The sequence below is a fragment of the Peromyscus eremicus genome, chromosome 20 (genome assembly GCF_949786415.1).
Source record: "Peromyscus eremicus chromosome 20, PerEre_H2_v1, whole genome shotgun sequence".
NCBI classification, from domain to species: domain Eukaryota; kingdom Metazoa; phylum Chordata; class Mammalia; order Rodentia; family Cricetidae; genus Peromyscus; species Peromyscus eremicus.
Genome location: NC_081436.1, coordinates 5,553,125 through 5,571,475, shown reverse-complemented (window position 1 = coordinate 5,571,475; position 18,351 = coordinate 5,553,125). Strand labels below are relative to the sequence as shown.

General features: G+C 43.3%; 2 protein-coding genes and 1 pseudogene across 7 annotated transcripts in view; 2 read left to right on the top strand and 1 right to left on the bottom strand.

The window, feature by feature from the left end:
- Positions 1–8,965, bottom strand: part of Senp1 (SUMO specific peptidase 1) — a 70,552-nt gene extending 61,587 nt beyond the window's left edge. For 2 of the 4 annotated variants that reach the window (XM_059247213.1, XM_059247214.1), the window contains exons 1-3: positions 8,349–8,965; positions 2,005–2,052; positions 129–259 (exon numbers count right to left, since the gene is read on the bottom strand). In XM_059247213.1, the coding sequence (XP_059103196.1) occupies positions 129–259; positions 2,005–2,052; positions 8,349–8,400 (231 nt within the window). In that variant the 5' untranslated portion in view covers positions 8,401–8,965. Of the gene's footprint in view, positions 1–128; positions 260–2,004; positions 2,053–5,617; positions 5,739–8,348 lie in introns of those variants that run through there. The other 2 variants (XM_059247215.1, XM_059247216.1) reach the window with 2 other exon arrangements.
- Positions 5,822–6,392, top strand: LOC131896641 (sorting nexin-3-like; annotated as a pseudogene).
- Positions 8,089–18,351, top strand: part of Pfkm (phosphofructokinase, muscle) — a 43,515-nt gene continuing 33,252 nt past the window's right edge. The window contains exons 1-3 of one of the 3 annotated variants that reach the window (XM_059247210.1): positions 9,099–9,269; positions 10,107–10,197; positions 10,804–10,920. In XM_059247210.1, coding sequence (XP_059103193.1) covers positions 10,116–10,197; positions 10,804–10,920 — 199 coding nt within the window. In that variant the 5' untranslated portion in view covers positions 9,099–9,269; positions 10,107–10,115. Of the gene's footprint in view, positions 8,367–9,098; positions 9,274–10,106; positions 10,198–10,803; positions 10,921–18,351 lie in introns of those variants that run through there. The other 2 variants (XM_059247209.1, XM_059247211.1) reach the window with 2 other exon arrangements.

Sequence of the window (18,351 nt, the reverse complement as noted above, 5' to 3'; positions counted from 1 at the left end):
CACTAAAATTATTTATTCTAAAAAGTTTATATGCTTGGATTTTTTAGTGTGGCATTCAAACTGTATCAGATGAATATTTATAATGAACAAAACAATTAGTTTATTAAAGGAAAAAAATTATTCCTAACCTGCTGGTCAGAAAGTGAAAGCTGGTCCTCTGGAAAACATGACTGTGGCAGGAGATGGGTTTTGAAGGTGGAGTTGTGGTTCACTAAAGTCACTTCTCCAGCATCCATCTTCATCCCGTCGGCAGTATCGTCTAGGGAGAGTCCAGATTAGATCCAAGTCACACAACCTTCCAATAATAGTTTCCTATGAGTCAATCTTTTCACCTAGTAAAAGTGATTCTCAAAGAATTAGTCCAATAAAACCCCTCTTTCTTAACACGGAAGACAGTAACTGCCCATTTAGAACTGACTGATATCATCTAACAAGTAGCTCAAAACCTATACAAGAATAAAAACACCCTGATTTATAGTCTTAAAATAATAAAATTTCCCCAAAGAAAACTTTTAATGTCTTAAGTATAATGAATTTAATATTTAAAAAAATAGGACACTGGGTAAAGAACCATGCTCTAGAAGTCGCAGCACTTGAAAAGACAAGTTGACCCCTGAGTTTGGGATCAGCATGGACAACACGGCAAGCCCTCTCACTAAAAAAAGGGAAGGAGTTACATCACCATTCAAAAACTGTTCACACTGGTTCATTTCCTCTCCTCACTCAAAACAGTGCTTTAAAACTGGAGCCAGGAGTCGGGCAGACGGCTCCATGGGTAGGAGTGCTTGCTGGACAAGTAGGAGAGCCTCAGTTTGAATCTCCAGCCCCCATGTAAACAGTGGACATGGTTGTGTTTGCCTGTAACCCCAGCACTGTGGGGTAGAAACAGGCAGATTCTGGGAGCTTACTGACCAGCCAGCTAACCTAGCAAAAACAGTAAGCTTCCAGGTCAGTGTAAGTCCGTCTTAATGGAATAAGACAGACAGGTTATTCAAACTCCCCTTTGGGCAAGCATACCTACACATACATGTGCATGTACCCTCCCCCCACATACCAGCCATTAAAAACTTAATCCACTTGATTTTTCTGTAAAAAAGTAGAATTTATTTGCACGGCTCTTTGCATCATCTCCTCTTGATGGCTAGCTACAGTACCGTGGCAGAATCTTACTTCAGAAACATTTGTACCATAAAGAGCTGAACCAGGAACTCAGTGACTTACACTGATAGCAGCCATGAGAAAGTGGAAACAGATGAGGAGAGGGAGAGGGCGGACCAAGGAAAGAAGAGAGTGCATGGGGGGGGGGGGCAAACATGGAGAAAAAGTAAAGAGAAGGTTAAGGTGAAGTTAAAGGAACCATGGATGTAGCCCTTTCAACTTATTCCTAAACTGGCTGCTATTTCTGTACACTGAGCTCCTTTACAGATACAATGCTGTGAATGAAAGGGGGAAACGTTCTGATTGCAAAGTTTCCGTATCGCTAGCGACATGAACTATTTGCCTTCCTCAGATCCCTTACCCTACAGGAGGCAGTGCCACCCAGTACTACAGACCAGGGTCTGGACTCTGCTGGATACAGTGTATGACTCCCAGCTGGTTCCCAAACCTGCACCTCACTCTCCTTGTTGACACACTGTTGGTACAATCCTGCATATTTTGTACACACTATTCGGTAGCCTTGTAAGATGGCTGAAACAATGAAATGAATTAATATATATTAAGTACTTGGAGTAGATACATAGTAAACATAATAAATACTGCTAGTGTGCATTTGTTTTTTTCAATGAATAAGAAAATGATCTTAAATGATTCTGTAAGCAATGTATTAACCAAAGGAAAATAATGCTGAGCATATGGTAGTATTTAATTAGGACTAAGATCTTGTAATATTATTACTATGCACAAAGACACAAACATAGCAAATACTTGGAAAACTTTATCTTTCTCTCCAGCCTAACTAGTCAGTAACCAAGAGGGCTGAATGAGTGCTTTAGTTAGTCTTACCCATTTCAGGTCTTTTCACATCACTGACTTTAGCAAAGATACAAAATCCTATAAAAGAAAACACAAAACATAAATATTACACCGTGAAGCATCTAGTTCAAATAGTATAACAGGAACTTACACAGATGTGACATTTATGTCATTAATGGAGAAAAATGGCAAAGGCTATTGATCTGTTGAGAAAAAACTGAAAAATACAATCGGTCTGAGGTGTTTGCAAACATTGCTCCGTGGGTGCAAACTACTCTGCATTAGACAGCAATTACAGATGGCCCGAGAACCACAGATCATCAAAACAGAAATCAAGTAAGCCAACCCTCAGGAGACTGAATCATGTGGACAAAAATCATGCAGCTAGTGGCTGCAATGAAATGACAACTAGGAATTCTTCCTACTCCGCTGCTTTTTCTATTACCTCACAGGAAAACATTTTCTAAGCAAGTGACCGACTTTCTGACCCTAAGATTCTCTTCTGTAAATCGTGTTAGCGGACAACAAAATGACAAGAATTTACTGAGTACAGTCAAGGAACACTTTCAGTTGTACAAGGTACTCCCTCTCTGCCACCCCCTCAACATTATCCATCAAACTACTAAAAACCAGGGGGGGAACACAGCTCGGTGGTAAACCCTTGCATAGCATATACAAGGTCCTTTATTCACTCCTTAGTGCCAAACCAACCAACCAAACCAAATCAAAGCAGCTTAAACCAAAGCCCCTCTATCTATACAGAGGTCCCCCTCACACAGGAGGTATGTTGCAAGGTACCGGTATATGTCTTGCTGGGAACAGGCAAAAGCACCTTGTCTTAAGTATTTTGCCTTCAGACTCCATTTTACCTGTAGGGTGAAATAAAGTTCAGGTTCCCAATCCCTAGGGGAGCTGGGAAACTTCCAATAGCTGACGCATCTCCCCCTTAAACCACAGTTCTCTAGAAACATGGCTGTTCCCAACAACAGATAGGACAAATGAATCTGACTGGCTGTTCTGAAAGGCTTGCATTGTCTATCTGATGGAACATTCAGGAAGCCCCTAATCTTTGAATTCTGACTGGTGAAAAATTATAACCTGGCTACAAATGTTTGTGATTTTTATGCTTAAATACTTGCTTCAATTGGCATTTGGGGTCGCAGTTTGGCCCTTCGGTCTGTTCTGCGGCCCTGACTGATTAGCCCCGCCCCTTCCCCACTTCTTTTGTGCTGCCCTGTATTAAGACTTGCTATGCCAGACCGTGGTGGCACAGGCCTTTAATCCCAGCACTCTGGAGGCAGAGGCAGGTGGATGATCTCTATGAGTTTGAGGACAGACTGGTCTACAGAGCGAGATCCACGAAAGGTGCAAAGCTACATAGAGAAACCCTGTCTCGAAAAACCAAAAAAAGAAAAAAAAAAGAAAAAGAAAAAGTCTTGCTTTGTGGTAACTCCTTGTGTCTGCTTGGGTTGATTCAGAGCCTCGGAACACAACTGTCTGAAACAACAAGTGGTACTGAATTGTATACACACACACACACACACACACTTCCTATATATACCTAGGAAAGTTGAAATTAGAACAAGAGATTAACAACAGTAATAAAAACAGAACAGTTTGAGAGGCAGAGGCAGGTAGATCTCTATGAGGTTTGAGACCAGCCTGGTCTACATAGTGAGTTCTAGGCCAGCTAGAGCCACACAGTGAAACACACACTCTGTATGTATGTGTTCCTATATCGTCTGTCTCAAAATAGAGAATTTCCCATTTATTTTCTAAACACAGTTGATTGTAGCTGCACCTGCAGAAGGAAGTTACAGATAATGAATTTTCCCAGGAAAGGGTTGGGGTAGTTAAGAGCCTAACTCCTCGGAGCTACGTAAATAACATAACCACACACACACACACTTTCAGTGGCGTAGTTAAGCAGACTGAGCACTTGATCATCAGGTCTAGTCCTCCTGATTCCTCAAACTGGTCAAGGGACTATGTGATGTCAACAGACTTTCTCAATGGTCCCAACGACAAAGAGCATACAAGGAAGGCTGCGTCAGTGAGCACAGTGCCTGGGCCTGCCAGGAAGGATTCCCCAGGTTTAAAACTTAAGATTTAGGTTTCAACGATTTCTAAATGCTCAACGTAGCAAAAAGCTTCTACTTAGAATTTCTGCAGGCTATTTTCCCTTTCTTTAATAGGGTATAATTTTTTTTAAGATTATTTTATTTTATGTGTATGAATATTTTGCCTGTGTGTCTGTGTACCATGTGCATGCCTAGAGTCTGTGGAGCTCAGAAGAGGGCATCAGAGCCCCCAGAACTGGAGTTATGCACACTTGTGAGCCACCATGTGGGTTGAGGGAGTTGATCCTAGGTCCTCTGGAGGAGCAGCCAGAGATCTTAACCACTGAGCTATTCCTCCTACCTTAGGGAAGAATTTTTTTAGGGTCCAGATTAATGTGGGGGGAGGGGAAATCCTACCAACCAAGGTCACCTTCTAATTGTGATTAGCACACTCCACACACCTTTTTTAAAAAAGAATGCTAAGCCAGGTGGTGGGGGCCACACCTTTAATCCCAGCACTCGGGAGGCAGAGGCAGGTGGATCTCTGTGAGTTCGAGTCCAGCCTGATTTACAGAGCGAGTTCCAGGACAGGCTCCAAAGCTACACAGAGAAACCCTGTCTAGGGGGAAAAAAAAAAAAAAAGGAAGAAAGAAAGAAAGGAAGTTCCAGGACAGCCAGAGCTGTTACACAGCGAAAACCTGTCTCAAAAAATGAAGAGGAAGAAAGAAGAAGGAAGGTGGAGGAGGAAGAAGAGGAGGAGGAGGAAGACAACCAATTTAAGAATATAGTAACCAGAACTTAGAAGGCAGAAAGATTTGAAGTTTAGGCCACTCTGGATTATACAGCAAGATGCTCTCTCAAAAAGAAAGAAACAAACCCTCTGGTATCCAGTAGAACTATGCCAGTTCATTTTTTTTTTCATTTTAGAGATGTGCAGGGGGAAAACAATCTAGATATGGAGTAATTCAAAAAAGTTAAATGACTTGCATGAATTCACACAGATGGGGCAAAAGACCCAAGACTCCCTCATCAAGTGCACATCTCGGGCACAGCACAGCTTCAATCCCTCAAACATCCCATTCAGAGATTCAGCGGCAACTGAAAAATAACCTCCAGCTAGCTTTGGGTACTCGATCACGGCTTATATCTGTAGATGACTAAAGCTCCACATTTATACCTTAATACACATACACCTTGCTTCTGTGGTGTGCTTCTAGTACCTTCATTCGTAATGGTGTTGGAATAAGAGATTTAAAAAACAAACATCGGCCAGGCGGTGGTGGCACACACCTTTTATCCCAGCACTTGGGAGGCAGAGCCGGGAGGCAGAGCCAGGCGGATCTCTGAGAGTTCGAGGCCAGCCTGGTCTACAAAGTGAGTTCCAGGAAAGGCGCAAAGCTATACAGAGAAACCCTGTCTCGGGGAAAATAAAATAAATAAAATAAAATAAATAAAAAAAACAACAAAACCAAGATTCTGCATGAAGTCCTAGATAAGAAACCTTAGATGTCTTCAAGTTCTAGCAAGGAGGACAATTTTTCCTTTTAAGAAAATCTTTCTTGCTGGGTGGTGGTGACACATACCTTTAATCTCAGCACTCAGGAGGCAGAGGCAGGCAGACTTCTGTAAGTTTGAGGCTAGCCTGGTCTACAGAGTGAACTCCAGGATAGCCAAGACTACACAGAGAAACCCTATGTCGGGTAAAAGAAAAAGAAAATCGGCAGCGGCGGCGGCGTTGGCAGAAGGTGGAGGCGGTGGAGAGAGGCCGCGGCTGAGGCTGACACGAAATGGCGGAGACCGCGATCACCAAGCCCCCGGAGGAGAACCTGAATGACGCCCAGCATGACGCCTACAGACCGCCCAGCAACTTCCTGGAGATCCACGTGAGCAACCCGCAGGCTGTGGGGGTGGGCCGGGCCACCTCACCACCTACGAGATCTGGGTCAAGACAAATCTTCCCATCTTCAAGCTGAAGGAATCTACTGTTAGGAGGAGATACAGTGACTTTGAATGGCTTCGAAGTGAATAGAAAGAGAGAGCAAGGTGGCAGTTCTCTTTTAGAGGAGATGATGGAATATTTGATGATAATTTCATCGAGGAAAGGAAGCAGGGACTGGAACCGTTTATAAACAAGGTCGCTGGTCATCCTCTGGCCCAGAACAAGCGTTGTCTTCACATGTTTTTACAGGGTGAAATAATAGATAAAAGCTATACTCCATCTAAAATAAGACATGCCTGAGTTTGGACAGAGGAGGCAGAAACGAGACCATTAACGATGCATCCCCACCAATGAAGAAGTTGTAACTAACTTAGCATGCTGCGCAGACACTGGTCTAACATGCCCTGGGTATACTAACACTCACACGCTCCTTTCATTTCCGTTAGTTCATTTGCTTTAGTGGAACGCCCTCGTTGAGTCTACTAGCTCTGCCCTGCCGTGTCCGTGTGCACACTGCAGCCTCACAAGCCCTAGAACCCGAGTCCCTAACTAAAGTTGCTGACTTGGCCTTATCTGCAGTTTCTGTGTCTTGTTTCTTCTTGAACCCGATTGACTAGAACATTTCCCCCCAACTGTGTGATGCCTCCACTCGGTCCTAATTTATGTGCAGGAGCACGACAACCATTTGTCTCCAGTGCCACACATACAAGGTGTACTTCGTGTGCAGAGTGTGTCTTTCTTCGGGCCTGTAATCCCCTTCACATGGAAGATTAATGAGGGAAATCTTTTTTTTTTTTTTTTTTTTTGGTTTTTTCGAGACAGGGTTTCTCTGTGTAGCTTTGCGCCTTTCCTGGAACTCGCTTTGTAGCCCAGGCTGGCCTCAAACTCACAGAGATCTGCCTGCCTCTGCCTCCCGAGTGCTGGGATTAAAGGCGTGCGCCACCACCGCCCAGCTAATGAGGGAAATCTTTATATTCTATATAAAAACAAAATCAAATTTATATACTAAAATCATTTGTCTAAAAATTTAAGTTGTTTTCAAATAAAAGTTGAAATGCAAAAAGAAAAAGAAAATCATTCTAATAATTCATTTCTAGTATGCATCAGTCATTTAGTTTACAGAAAGAATATTCAGCAGCTAGTTATTAATGTGGAACACAAGTGAAAGAGACACCTGGAGGGAAAAGATGAAGTCTTTTTTTTTTTTTTTTTTGGTTTTTCGAGACAGGGTTTCTTTGTGTAGCTTTGCGCCTTTCCTGGGACTCACTTGGTAGCCCAGGCTGGCCTCGAACTCACAGAGATCCACCTGGCTCTGCCTCCCGAGTGCTGGGATTAAAGGCGTGCGCCACCACCGCCCGGCAAGATGAAGTCTTGACTGCAACAGAATATAAACTGATAACCAACTAAAGGTGTTAACCTTAAGCATCATAATACTCTACAGCTTTAAACAGTATTTAACTTCTTTCATACATATACTTTCTATACTAAGTGTGAAATGTTGGGATACAAATACAAATAAGATCTGGTCTGCCACTTAGAAGTTCATAAGCAAGCCAGGTGTGGTGGCACACACCTTTAATCCCAGCACTTGGGAGGCAAGGGCAGGTGGATCTCTGTGGGTTCGAGACTAGTCCTGAGTTTCAGGACAACCAGGACTGTTACACAGAGAAACCCTGTCTCAAAAAACAAAACTACAACAACAAAATTCACAGACCAGTAGAGGATGCCAGATGTGTTCCCAGATACAGCAAAGAAGTCAGTGAAAGAAAAAAAATTACATCACCTCAGCCACAAGTGGCAGAACCTGTTTGTATACTCATCCACTCCCTCTCTAGACTCAGTTCAACAGATGAGTGACAGTATATTCACGTTTGCAGTTGGGATAATGAACTGAATAAATCGGATAAAATAAACAAAGCTCTAAAAGGGACGGGAGGGCAGCAGTCTAATTGGAACGGTAAGGTTCATTCATTAAGGTGTCACTGTAACCTCAAAGTCAGTGTCATCCACATGTCAGCAAGAGTTCTGAATACAAATTATCTTTGTGAAGAATACTTATGCACGTTCTACTTCATCCAGAATTTCCCATTACAATGAAAACCTTAAGTCAAAGAGTTGGCAGACTATAAAAGACGACATACATTTTTACAAGAATCACCACCACTCCAACACAATTAAGTATGCCACATGAACTAAATAATTTTAACAAGTGTGAGTTTAAAGTGATAAAGGAGCAAGTTATTGCCAACAAGATAACAGAAAAACTGTAGAGGTACTGATAAAACAGAAATCACCAAGCTCAAGACCAGAGAAACCTAGCACATATCCAGAAAGATCACGTTAGGATATAAGAAGAAAAGGTTCAAGACAATTACCAAGACGAGATGAGCCAGGTAAGAAAATTGTGGCAGTTAAGGGGGGTTTCATAACCTGTGCAGAGGGTCCAGACGGTTCTCTCTGGTGGTGGTACTAGCGATATCACATCTCAGGGAAATACCACAGGGTGAAAGAGTTGGAGAACTGTTTACGTGAGACACAGAAGTAGTCAAGAAGTATCACTCAGGTCTCAAGGAAGAGGAGAGGTGAAGCAGGTGGGATTGAAAGCGGAACTTCCTTGGTGAAAACAGCTCTCCCTTGGAGAGGACCCTGCTCTGGCGGGAAACTCCAGGAATCCCAACCGGCCTCTTCTCCGTGGAAAAGTGGAGCTGGGCGCTGAGAAGGGCCTGCTGTGACCGCAGGGAGGTGGCCTCTCGGCGGGTCAGGAGCCAGAGGCCTGAAAGGGCGGCCTGGGCGAGCCCAGCTACCAGCCCCGGGCCAGACAGCCGCCACCGGACAGCAGGGGGGAGTGGAGGTGGTCCCAGGGGGCGGGGCGGACGAAAAAGCACTGTCCCCACCGCGGTCCTCGCTTCCGCTCAGCCCAGCGGAGGCTGGCGGGCCCGGTCCGACACAGCCTCCCGGCCCAGTCTCCCTCCATCCTCACCCCTCCCCCAGTTTCCCGCCGCCACTCACCGAACCGGAACCGGCTGCTAGGCAAAGGAGTTTCCGGCCGGGCGCGGAACGCAAAGCCCGGGAACCTTCGTGAACCGGAACCGTCTTTATAGCACCGGAAGACGGCTAGGCAGCCGCCGAGGAGGGAAGGGGGTGGGGCAAGAGGTCAAAGAGCAGAGAGTTACGGGCTCGTGGGACGCCTGCGCGAGGTGGCCAGGCCTGAGAAGCCAAGGGAGCGTTTGAGTCTAGTCCTAATCTCCCCGTCACCCTCAGACGCGGCTTTTTCTCTTTCTCACACTTGGAGTACAGTTAGTGCGTCCGCCGTCCTTCGCTTTTCTCTGTCCCTCGGCTCCCTTACCCGCTGTCTTCTGGTTCCGTTCGTTGATTTTTTTTTTTTTTTTTTTTTTTTTCTTTTTCTTAACGCTCAGGTTTCCATGGTAGCTTTTCGCTGTGGTCCTGGATTTGTTCTCCCTTCCTTGACAAATGAGGATTTGAGATCTTAAGTCTATTTCGAACTATATCTTCTGGAAATTAGTGTGCATCTTGTCTGATCACAGGAAGTGGGGCTAGGGGAGAGACCAGAGACTGGGAAGAGAAACTTTGGGAACACCTTGGCTTAGACTCCGACAACACGCAGAACCTTACATAAGTGGAGGAATTTAAAACAGTGATTTCTAATGGGGCTCACCAGAGGTGTTAAACATGTAATCATGCCAGACTTTTTAAGAGAGGATAATGGAGAAGAAATAAGTTTGTTCATTCAGATTATTTACCAAGCTCCTTAATTTAGTAGGCCTGTGGCTCAGACCCTACTTAGAAGCCTTGAAGAGGTGCTTCAGAATAGGTATTCTAGACCCAGTTGACTGCCTGTCTGAATTCAGCCCTGAAGTAGGGAAAAGCTCTGGAACCTCCAGCCTTTCCCATACTCTCAGCAACTGGAAAAGGGAAGGAGGTGAACTTGCTTGTTCAGGGGTCCTGACTTGTATATATAAAAGTAGATTATTTATATCACCTTATATACTGGTGTTTTTATGTGGCTAAGTCCTAAAACCGGCAGTATTAAGTATGCCTAGACTATGTCAACCTTTGAGACTTTAATTATTCCACAGATCTATTTAATTGGATTAAACTCTCTTTATTTCTAGGAAATAGCCATGCATAAAGAGGAATTTCATGTGAAATTTTTCATGTGTGTGGTTCAGTCTCGCCGAGTAGTCAGGACGACTGAGAGCACAGGTATCATTAATTGTGCTACAGTGATGGGGACAGGTTTTCTCGGAGCTATACAGGATGAGAACTTCTGGTATAATTATAGACTTAAGGGGTGAACTGACCTATTTACTTCTATTCCTAGTTTGAAAAATATTTGTCATGTGTTATTTCTTTTCTTTATAAGTATAAGAGAGATGTTATCCTTATCCCAGACAAATAAGGAAGACTTGGGGAGTTGAGTCAGAATAAGATTTGTGGATCATGGGGTGGGTGTTGATTTCTATTTAATTTATGGATTATTCTAATCTGTCTGGGCTCATTTGTGGGAGTCCTTGTTGTTACTCTAATAGGAACCCCCAAATATGTAAGTCAAGGCCCAAAGAGAAGTGGTTTTCTACTCTAATCGGTGGTAATATGTTCTGCTTTGCCTCTGTTATTATCAAAGGAATCGAATCTTCTGGGGTAAACTAGTTATTTATTGAAAACAATCATCACTTCTTTTAATCTTTTTCACTGTATTTATGGAAAGGGAGTTTTTGCTAGCTAAGCCTCTTAGGCAAAATAAATGTGTGAAGAGCATCCTCTCCCCGAGTCCCACCCTGAGGGTGACCTACAGCTATTGCTCCTCAGATGAGGAAGCTTCAGCTTCCAACATGATCATATCAACGCAACATGCAAAGACAGATCTCTTGAAGATACTAGAAACTATGGATGAGCCAAACACCATGGGACCTGCTCTTGAAACTGGTGAGGCATGTGGGTAAACAATGTGGGTGGGTGTGAAAAGAGGTATTGGATAGCAAAAGGTTTATTCATAGTATTATGAGTCACAGTAGGCCAAAGTTTAAATTTAAGACACAAGGGGGAAAGTGTGTATGGAGAGAGAGAGGAAGAGCGAGAGAAAAACTGTAGAAAAAAGAATAGTTCTTTTTCATTTCCTCAATATTTGTCTTACTTTTGTTTTTCTGTTGCTGTAACAAAATTACTCAAGGCTGAGTAATGTATAAAACAAAGAGATTTTGCTCACAGCTTAGGAAACTTGAAGCCCAAAAGTGAGTAGCTTCTTTTGTTTGGCCTCTGCCAAGGATCCCCTTGGCTGAGCCACATCGTAGCAAGATCATAAGCAAGAAAGAGAGATCACGTGATGAAACAGAAGCCAGATAGTGGGGGAGGGGCCAGTTTGTCTATTTTATAACAGCCTTCTTTCACAAGAACTAACTGGGGTCCACAGGAACCCCATCCATTACTTCCCAGGTCAGTACCTCCAATAACCTGATTACCTTCCACCAGACCCCACTCTCAAGGTTTCACCTGTTCCTAACATTGCTGCACTGAATACCACATTTTCAATACATGAAACCTTGAGAGGTACACTCAAAATGTAGCACGAATCCTAATTGGTCTTAATGAAAAACCTGGAGCCAGATATGGGGGTAAATGCTGAAAGATCAGACTGATAAAGGAACAAGCCACAGTCACCTCTCACCTCACCAACTACTCATACAAAGAGGACTGAGCTCCTGTCTCCTCCCACCTTATATTCCTTTCTCTGCCCAGCCATATCTCTTCCTGTCTCTACCTCTCTTGTGCTGGAAGTAAAGGCATGAGATCCCAAGTGCTGGGATTAAAGGTGTGTGCCACCACTGCCCGGCCTCTATGGCTAACTAGTGGCTGGCTTTGTCCTCTGATCTTCAGGCAAGCTTTATTTGTTAGAGCATATACAAAATGTCATCAAACAATTCCAGGCCATAGCAATGTTAAGTCATTTGACTACCATGTTACTATAAACTATTTAATCTGGCTTCCCTATTGTTTGTAAAATATAAATATAAAATATAAAAATGTTAAACTTCTACCTTTAATCTCAGCACTCAGGAGTCAGAGGCAGGTAGATCTCTGTGAGTTCGAGACCAGCCTGGTCTACAGAGCAAATTCCAGGACAGCCAGAGCTACACAGAGAAACCCTATCTTGAAAAAAACAAAACAAACAAACAAAACAAAACAAACAAAAAACTGGTGAAACTTCAATTAATAGATTAAATTAAAGAGTTATTATGTTACAAAATGATTCCAAAGACACTAAATTTTACCCTGGGAAAAATTGAACAACGGGTTTCTCTTGTATATTTTAATGAAGATTCAACTCACCAATACTTCATATTAAATTTTAAAAACATCTATATGTCTCTTCTCAACTAATATATCTTTATTGGAGCCAGTTCACTGAAAATACTTCTTTAGTTTCCACTGTGAGTCAGTGACATATTACAAATGATATGTTATAAAACGTGCTGTGTTTTTCTGTTGCTGTGACAAAATGTTCTTGCCAAATAACTTAAGGGAAGAAAGATTATTTCTACTCACAGTTTCATATGTTTCAGTCCACTTTACTGGGGAGGACATATGGGGAGAGCGGTTCACATCAGGGGACTGGAGGTTGAGAGTTAAGCCTGTGCTTCTGCATGCCCTCCATCCCTCCTCCCTCTTATTCTGCCCAGGATTCTAGCCTATTCGATGGTGCCAGCAACACACAGCACCAGCTTTCCCTTTTTTTTTTTTTTTTTTTTTTTTTGGTTTTTCGAGACAGGGTTTCTCTGTGTAGCTTTGCGCCTTTTCCTGGAACTCACTTGGTAGCCCAGGCTGGCCTCGAACTCACAGAGATCCGCCTGGCTCTGCCTCCCGAGTGCTGGGATTAAAGGCGTGCGCCACCACCGCCCGGCTAGCTTTCCCTTCTTAATAACACTCTCTGCAAGCACCCTCACAGACATGTCCAGAGGTATGTTTACTAATTGCCTGTATGTGTACCTAACCCAATCAACCTGCCGATCTACCGAGAGTTTTTAAATTATTTTGTAAAGTTAGAATACAAAATAATGCATTTCATCATGACATTTGTGCTAATCAAACTGACTCCTCCCATTTATGTGTGTATGTATGTGTAAGTTTGTAGACAGATACACATATGACTTATCATTATTCTAATACTTACAGTTCAGAAAAGTCCTAGAAATTATTTAGCTCAAATTCCAGAAGGAATTTAGGGCTAAAAAGTTTTCCTTGGGAAGTTAAAAATTGGGGTCTAGAGAGATAGCTCATCAGTTAAGAGCACTAGCTGCTCTTCCAGAGGATCCTGGTTTGATTCCGAGTCCACATGGTAGCTAACAACAGCCTGTAATTACAGCCCCTGGGGATCTTTTCTGGCCTCCATAGATAGTGCATACATGTGGTGCACACATACATGAAGCCAAAACACCCATACACATAAAAGTAAAATAAAATTTAAAATAGAGGTTAACAATTGAATTACCTACTTGAGGGCCTAGGCAATAGATAACAATATTTATTCATACTTTTTGAGAACGTGCTATCTGAACTCCTTGTATTAGACTCAATAGAAGATGAGAAAATGAACTAGATGCTTTCCCTATTCTTCAGGAGCCAACGTTCCAGGAAAGGCGATATATGAAATTGCATGTAAGTTAAGATTGAATTTCTAAAGATCCCATAGAGATGTAGGAATTAGTGGTGCCAGGCAAGTGCTTAGGCTATCTGGATAGGTCTAGCATGGATGCAGGGACCATTATCCCACATGATCTCAAACCTAATGCTGTCTTCTTAGTATATCTAGTATAACAAAACTCATGAAAAAAATGGCTTATATTCAAGAGTATTAACTTATTCAAATACGTGGGGTACCTATTTGGCAACTGTGAATGTTCCTTTACTCTGACTTGCTTTGCCCATACACAGTCAGCAGCTGGCACCAAACAGTAACTCCAGCCTGCAGCTTTATTCTGCCAGTGAATATGTTCAGGTTGTTTCCCAGGTGCCCTATCATCCCTAAATTCCCCATTCTTGTTTGCTCTATACCTACTACTCACCTCATGTGAGACTCAGTGGGAGTCCAGCTCCAACCTGCTCCCACCTTTTGAAGAGTTCTTAGGTAGAGGAGAGAGGAATTAAGAAATGATAGCTAGGCCGGGCGGTGGTGGCACAAGCCTTTAATCCCAGCACTCGGGAGGCAGAGGCAGGCGGATCTTTGCGAGTTCAAGGCCAGCCTGGTATACAGAGCAAGATCCAGGAAAGGCGCAAAGCTACACAGAAAAACCCTGTCTTGGAAAAAAAAAAGTGATAGATAGAAAAATAGACCTAGCCAACGAGAAGAAAGACAGAAACACAGAATAGCTTCAGGAGGGCCTGGGTCAATATCCACCAGGCTCCAGGGCAAAAGCTGCTGGCGCCACAGTTAGCGCCACAATAGCTGCCTGGTGCAGACCTCTTCAAAAGAGACCTCCATGCAGCCAGCATGAACCTTAAAGGAGCCATGCATTTGTTCACCATCAGCAAACAGAAACGGCGTGACTTTAGCTGCTGGCTCTGAGTCTGCTTATATTTACAGTCCTGGTCCATCTCTCATCTCTGGACCGCCAGCCCAGGGACCCTGTGTCCTGAGGCCCCAGCTCTCAACCTCCTCCCAGCTGCTATGAGCTGTGGCTTCCTCAGAACCCATTACCTGCCCTGCTGGTGACTCTGCATTCGGCACTCCAGTCCAGGAGTTTGCATGGCCAATTGCTGCCCTCAGGGCAGCCCTACGCTTCACCCTGCTGCTGGGAGCTCAGGCTGGCCTCCAGTGAGTCTCCACCATTCAGTCTGGAGTGCTGCTGCTGCATGCTGCCACTAAGGGCTCAGACCCTGTACATTTCATTGCAATGAGGATTCCAAAACCTTCGCTGCTCTCTCCACACCAGAGCTCATCCCACCCCATGTCCTGTCAGACAGCAGTTTCCCCCTGGGTCTGCACTGCCTCTGCCAAGGTTCCACCCTTGGGGATGCTGCCTGGCCTCTGCAGGGCTTTCCCACCCCCATCCCAATGCTGCTCACCTTAGTCAGGCCTACCTCGGTGTCCCCAAATGCTCACATGCTCCTGGTGTGTGCTCCGAGGGCATCTTTCTCTGGAGGCTTTTTCTCTAGCACGGCTGCCACAGCACCCTGAGCTCTCACTCTTCAGCTGCCCACATGGCTCCCCACCTGCATTCTCCCGGGACATCCCTTGCTGGGCTCTGGCCTCTGGGGACGCTGGCTCCCGGTGACAGACCTGCTCTGGTCGGTCGCTGGGGTCTGAAGTTTCTGCTTCACTCTCCCACTGCTGCTATTTTCTGAAGCTGGCAGTCTCTGAAGCAGCTTTTCACTCTCAGACGGCCAGGTTCACAGTGTTTGCTCAGTCCTGGACACTGCTTTCTGCGTCCCAGGTCCCATACGTACATACTCAGGGGTGAGGGGAACTACTCTACTCTAAGTTTCTATTATCTCTAAGCCTTCACAATGTCCCTATATACCTAAAGCATACTCTACCCTAATATACCTAAACCTATATTTCTCAAGCTAAACTTCACAAAACTTACATGACTTACTTTAATAGAGAGAGACACACACAGAAACAGAGACAGAGATACTTGCTGTAGCCTAACTTTAACTACTCTGATTTATATTTACAATTTTACTCCCAAAGAATAGAATATCACCGCCTCAACTAATTAATTACTGGACATACCCTCTGCTCCACAGTGTTCTTTCTCTTTATCCTCCATACCTAAGTCCCTGTCCAGGCACCATCTGTGGGAGTCTGTGGGAGTTCAGCTCCAATCTGCTCCCAGATTTTGAAGTGTTCTTAGGTAGAGGAGAGAGGAATTAAGAAATGATAGATAGAAAAATAGACCTAGCCAATGAGAAGAAAGACAGAAAAATGGATAGCTTCAGGAGGGCCTGGGTCAGTACCCACCAGGCTCATCCTTTATTGAAAAGAGCTTTTTATAATATGCCAAGGGGAGGGGCAAAAGACCTCCCCCTTGCAAGATCAAAGCACACCAGACAGCCAAGTGTAGACCCTTCCAAATACTTGGTAAACACTCCTGTGGCCAAAGCATCTCCTTATGCAGCCCTGCTGAGTAAGTTCTCACTAGGAAGCCTGTATGGTCTCCGACAACCTCAAACTCCCTTTGCTCTGATGACTAATTTGAACTTAATTCTCTGGTTTGCACTAACCATTATCTCATGGACAAAATTAGAATATTCAGCTTCTGCATTTGAACATAGGCCTCATGTAAGAGCCACTCATAATCTTTTCAGCTTTCCTCCAAGAGAAAGGAAATTAAGATTCTTCCAGTCTCAGTGAGGCCTCCATGCAGTCTTTCTGGATTGCCTCCATCTTTCCTTCCATTTTATTATTTCTTCTTCCTGTCTGTCTGTCTATCTTTTTTGCTTTCTACTAAGAAAGTTTGTTGACTACATACTGTGTCAGGCACTGTATTTAGCACTGGGAACAGAAGTGGGAACAAAACACACATGTCCTTCATGGTTATAGAATTAGAATGGTGTGAATTCAGGGAAGGAAAGCAGAACACAAACTCAGCATAGGAAGCATGGGACTAACTCAGAACGGCCAGAGGAATGACTGCAGTAGCCAGGTAGAGCAGAGAAGCGTTTTCCAGAAAGGATAGTTGGCTCTGAATCTGGGAAGAGATTAACTCATTGGAAAGGTAATATGGCCCAGTAAGACCTGAGCACTGGGAAGAATGCCCAAAGGATTATAAGAACAAGACCAGTGGAAGAGATAGCTCAGAGGTTAAGAGCACTGACTGTTTTTCCAGAGGTCCTGATTTCAATTCCCAGCAATCACATGGTGGCTCACAACCATCTGTAATGAGATCTGGTGCCCTCTTCTGGCCTGCAGGTAGAACACTGTATACATAATAAATAAATAAATATTAAAAAAAAATAGCTGGGCGGTGGTGGCACACGCCTTTAATCCCAGCACTCGGGAGACAGAACCAGGCAGATCTCTGTGAGTTCAAGGCCAGCCTGGTCTACAGAGTGAGATCCAGGACAGGCACCAAAACTACACAGAGAAACCCTGTCTCGACAAACAAACAAACAAACACACAAACAAACAAACAAGAACAAGACCACACAATGTCTTCTAGATTCTGTTAACATTTTCCTATTATGGGAAATCAACCAAACAAAAACAAAATCATCTCACCACAAATTCATTTCCTTAACAGTTACAGGGTTAGTGAGGTGCTCTGTTCTGTTTTGATTTATGGTGCTAAATAGTAAATCCAGGAGCTCATGCATGCTAGGCAAGCATTCTACCATTGAGCTACATCCCCAGCCCTCATATTTGTTTCTTTCCTGTTTTGTTTTGGGGTGTGTGTGTGTGTGTGTGTGTGTGTGTGTGTGTGTGTGTGTGTTAGTGTTGTGTTTCCCTTCTTTGGTATTTGTTGGTGTGAAATTATCTATTGCCTGAGTTTTCATGGATGTGTTTAACTTCCTTAGGTTGGATTTTTCCTTCTAGTACTTTCTGTAGGGCTGGATTTGTGGATAAATATTTTTTAAATCTGGTTTTATCATGGAATATTTTGTTTACTCTATGGTAATTGAGAGTTTTGCTGGGTATAATAGTCTAGGTTGGCATCCGTGGTCTCTTAGTGTCTGCATAACATTTGTCCAGGACCTTCTAGCTTTCATAGTCTCTATTGAGAAGTCTGGTGTTATTCTGATGGGTCTGTCTGCCTTTATATGTTGTTTTTTTTTTTCCTTTGCGGCTCTTAATATTTTTTCTTTGTTTTGTATGTTTAATATTTTGATTATTATGTGGCAAGGGGACTTTTTTTTTTGATCCAGCCTATTTGGTGTTCTGTAAGCTTCTTGTGTCTTCATAGGTATTTCTTTCTTTAGGTAAGGAAAGTTTTCTTCTACGATTTTGTTGAATATATTTTCTGTGCCTTTGAGTTGGTATTCTCCTTCTCCTATCCCTGTTATTCTTAAGTTTGGTCTTTTCATGGTGTCCCAGATTTCTTGGACGCTTTGTGTTACGACTTTTTTGGCTTTAGTGTTTTCTTTGACTGATGAATCTATTTTCTCTATTGTGTTTTCAACGTCAGAGATTCTCTGTTCCTTCTCTTGTTCATCTGTAGTTCCTGCTCCTTTAGTTAGATTTTCTATTTCCAGCATTCCCTCAGTTTGTGTCTTCTTTATTGTCTCAATTTCAATTTTCAAATCTTGAACTGTTTCCTTCATCTGTTTAATTACTTTTTCTTGGCTTTCTTTGATTTCTTCCAATTTTTTGTTTGTTTGTTTGTTTTTTTTCTGTTTCTTTAAGGGAATTTTTTATTTCCT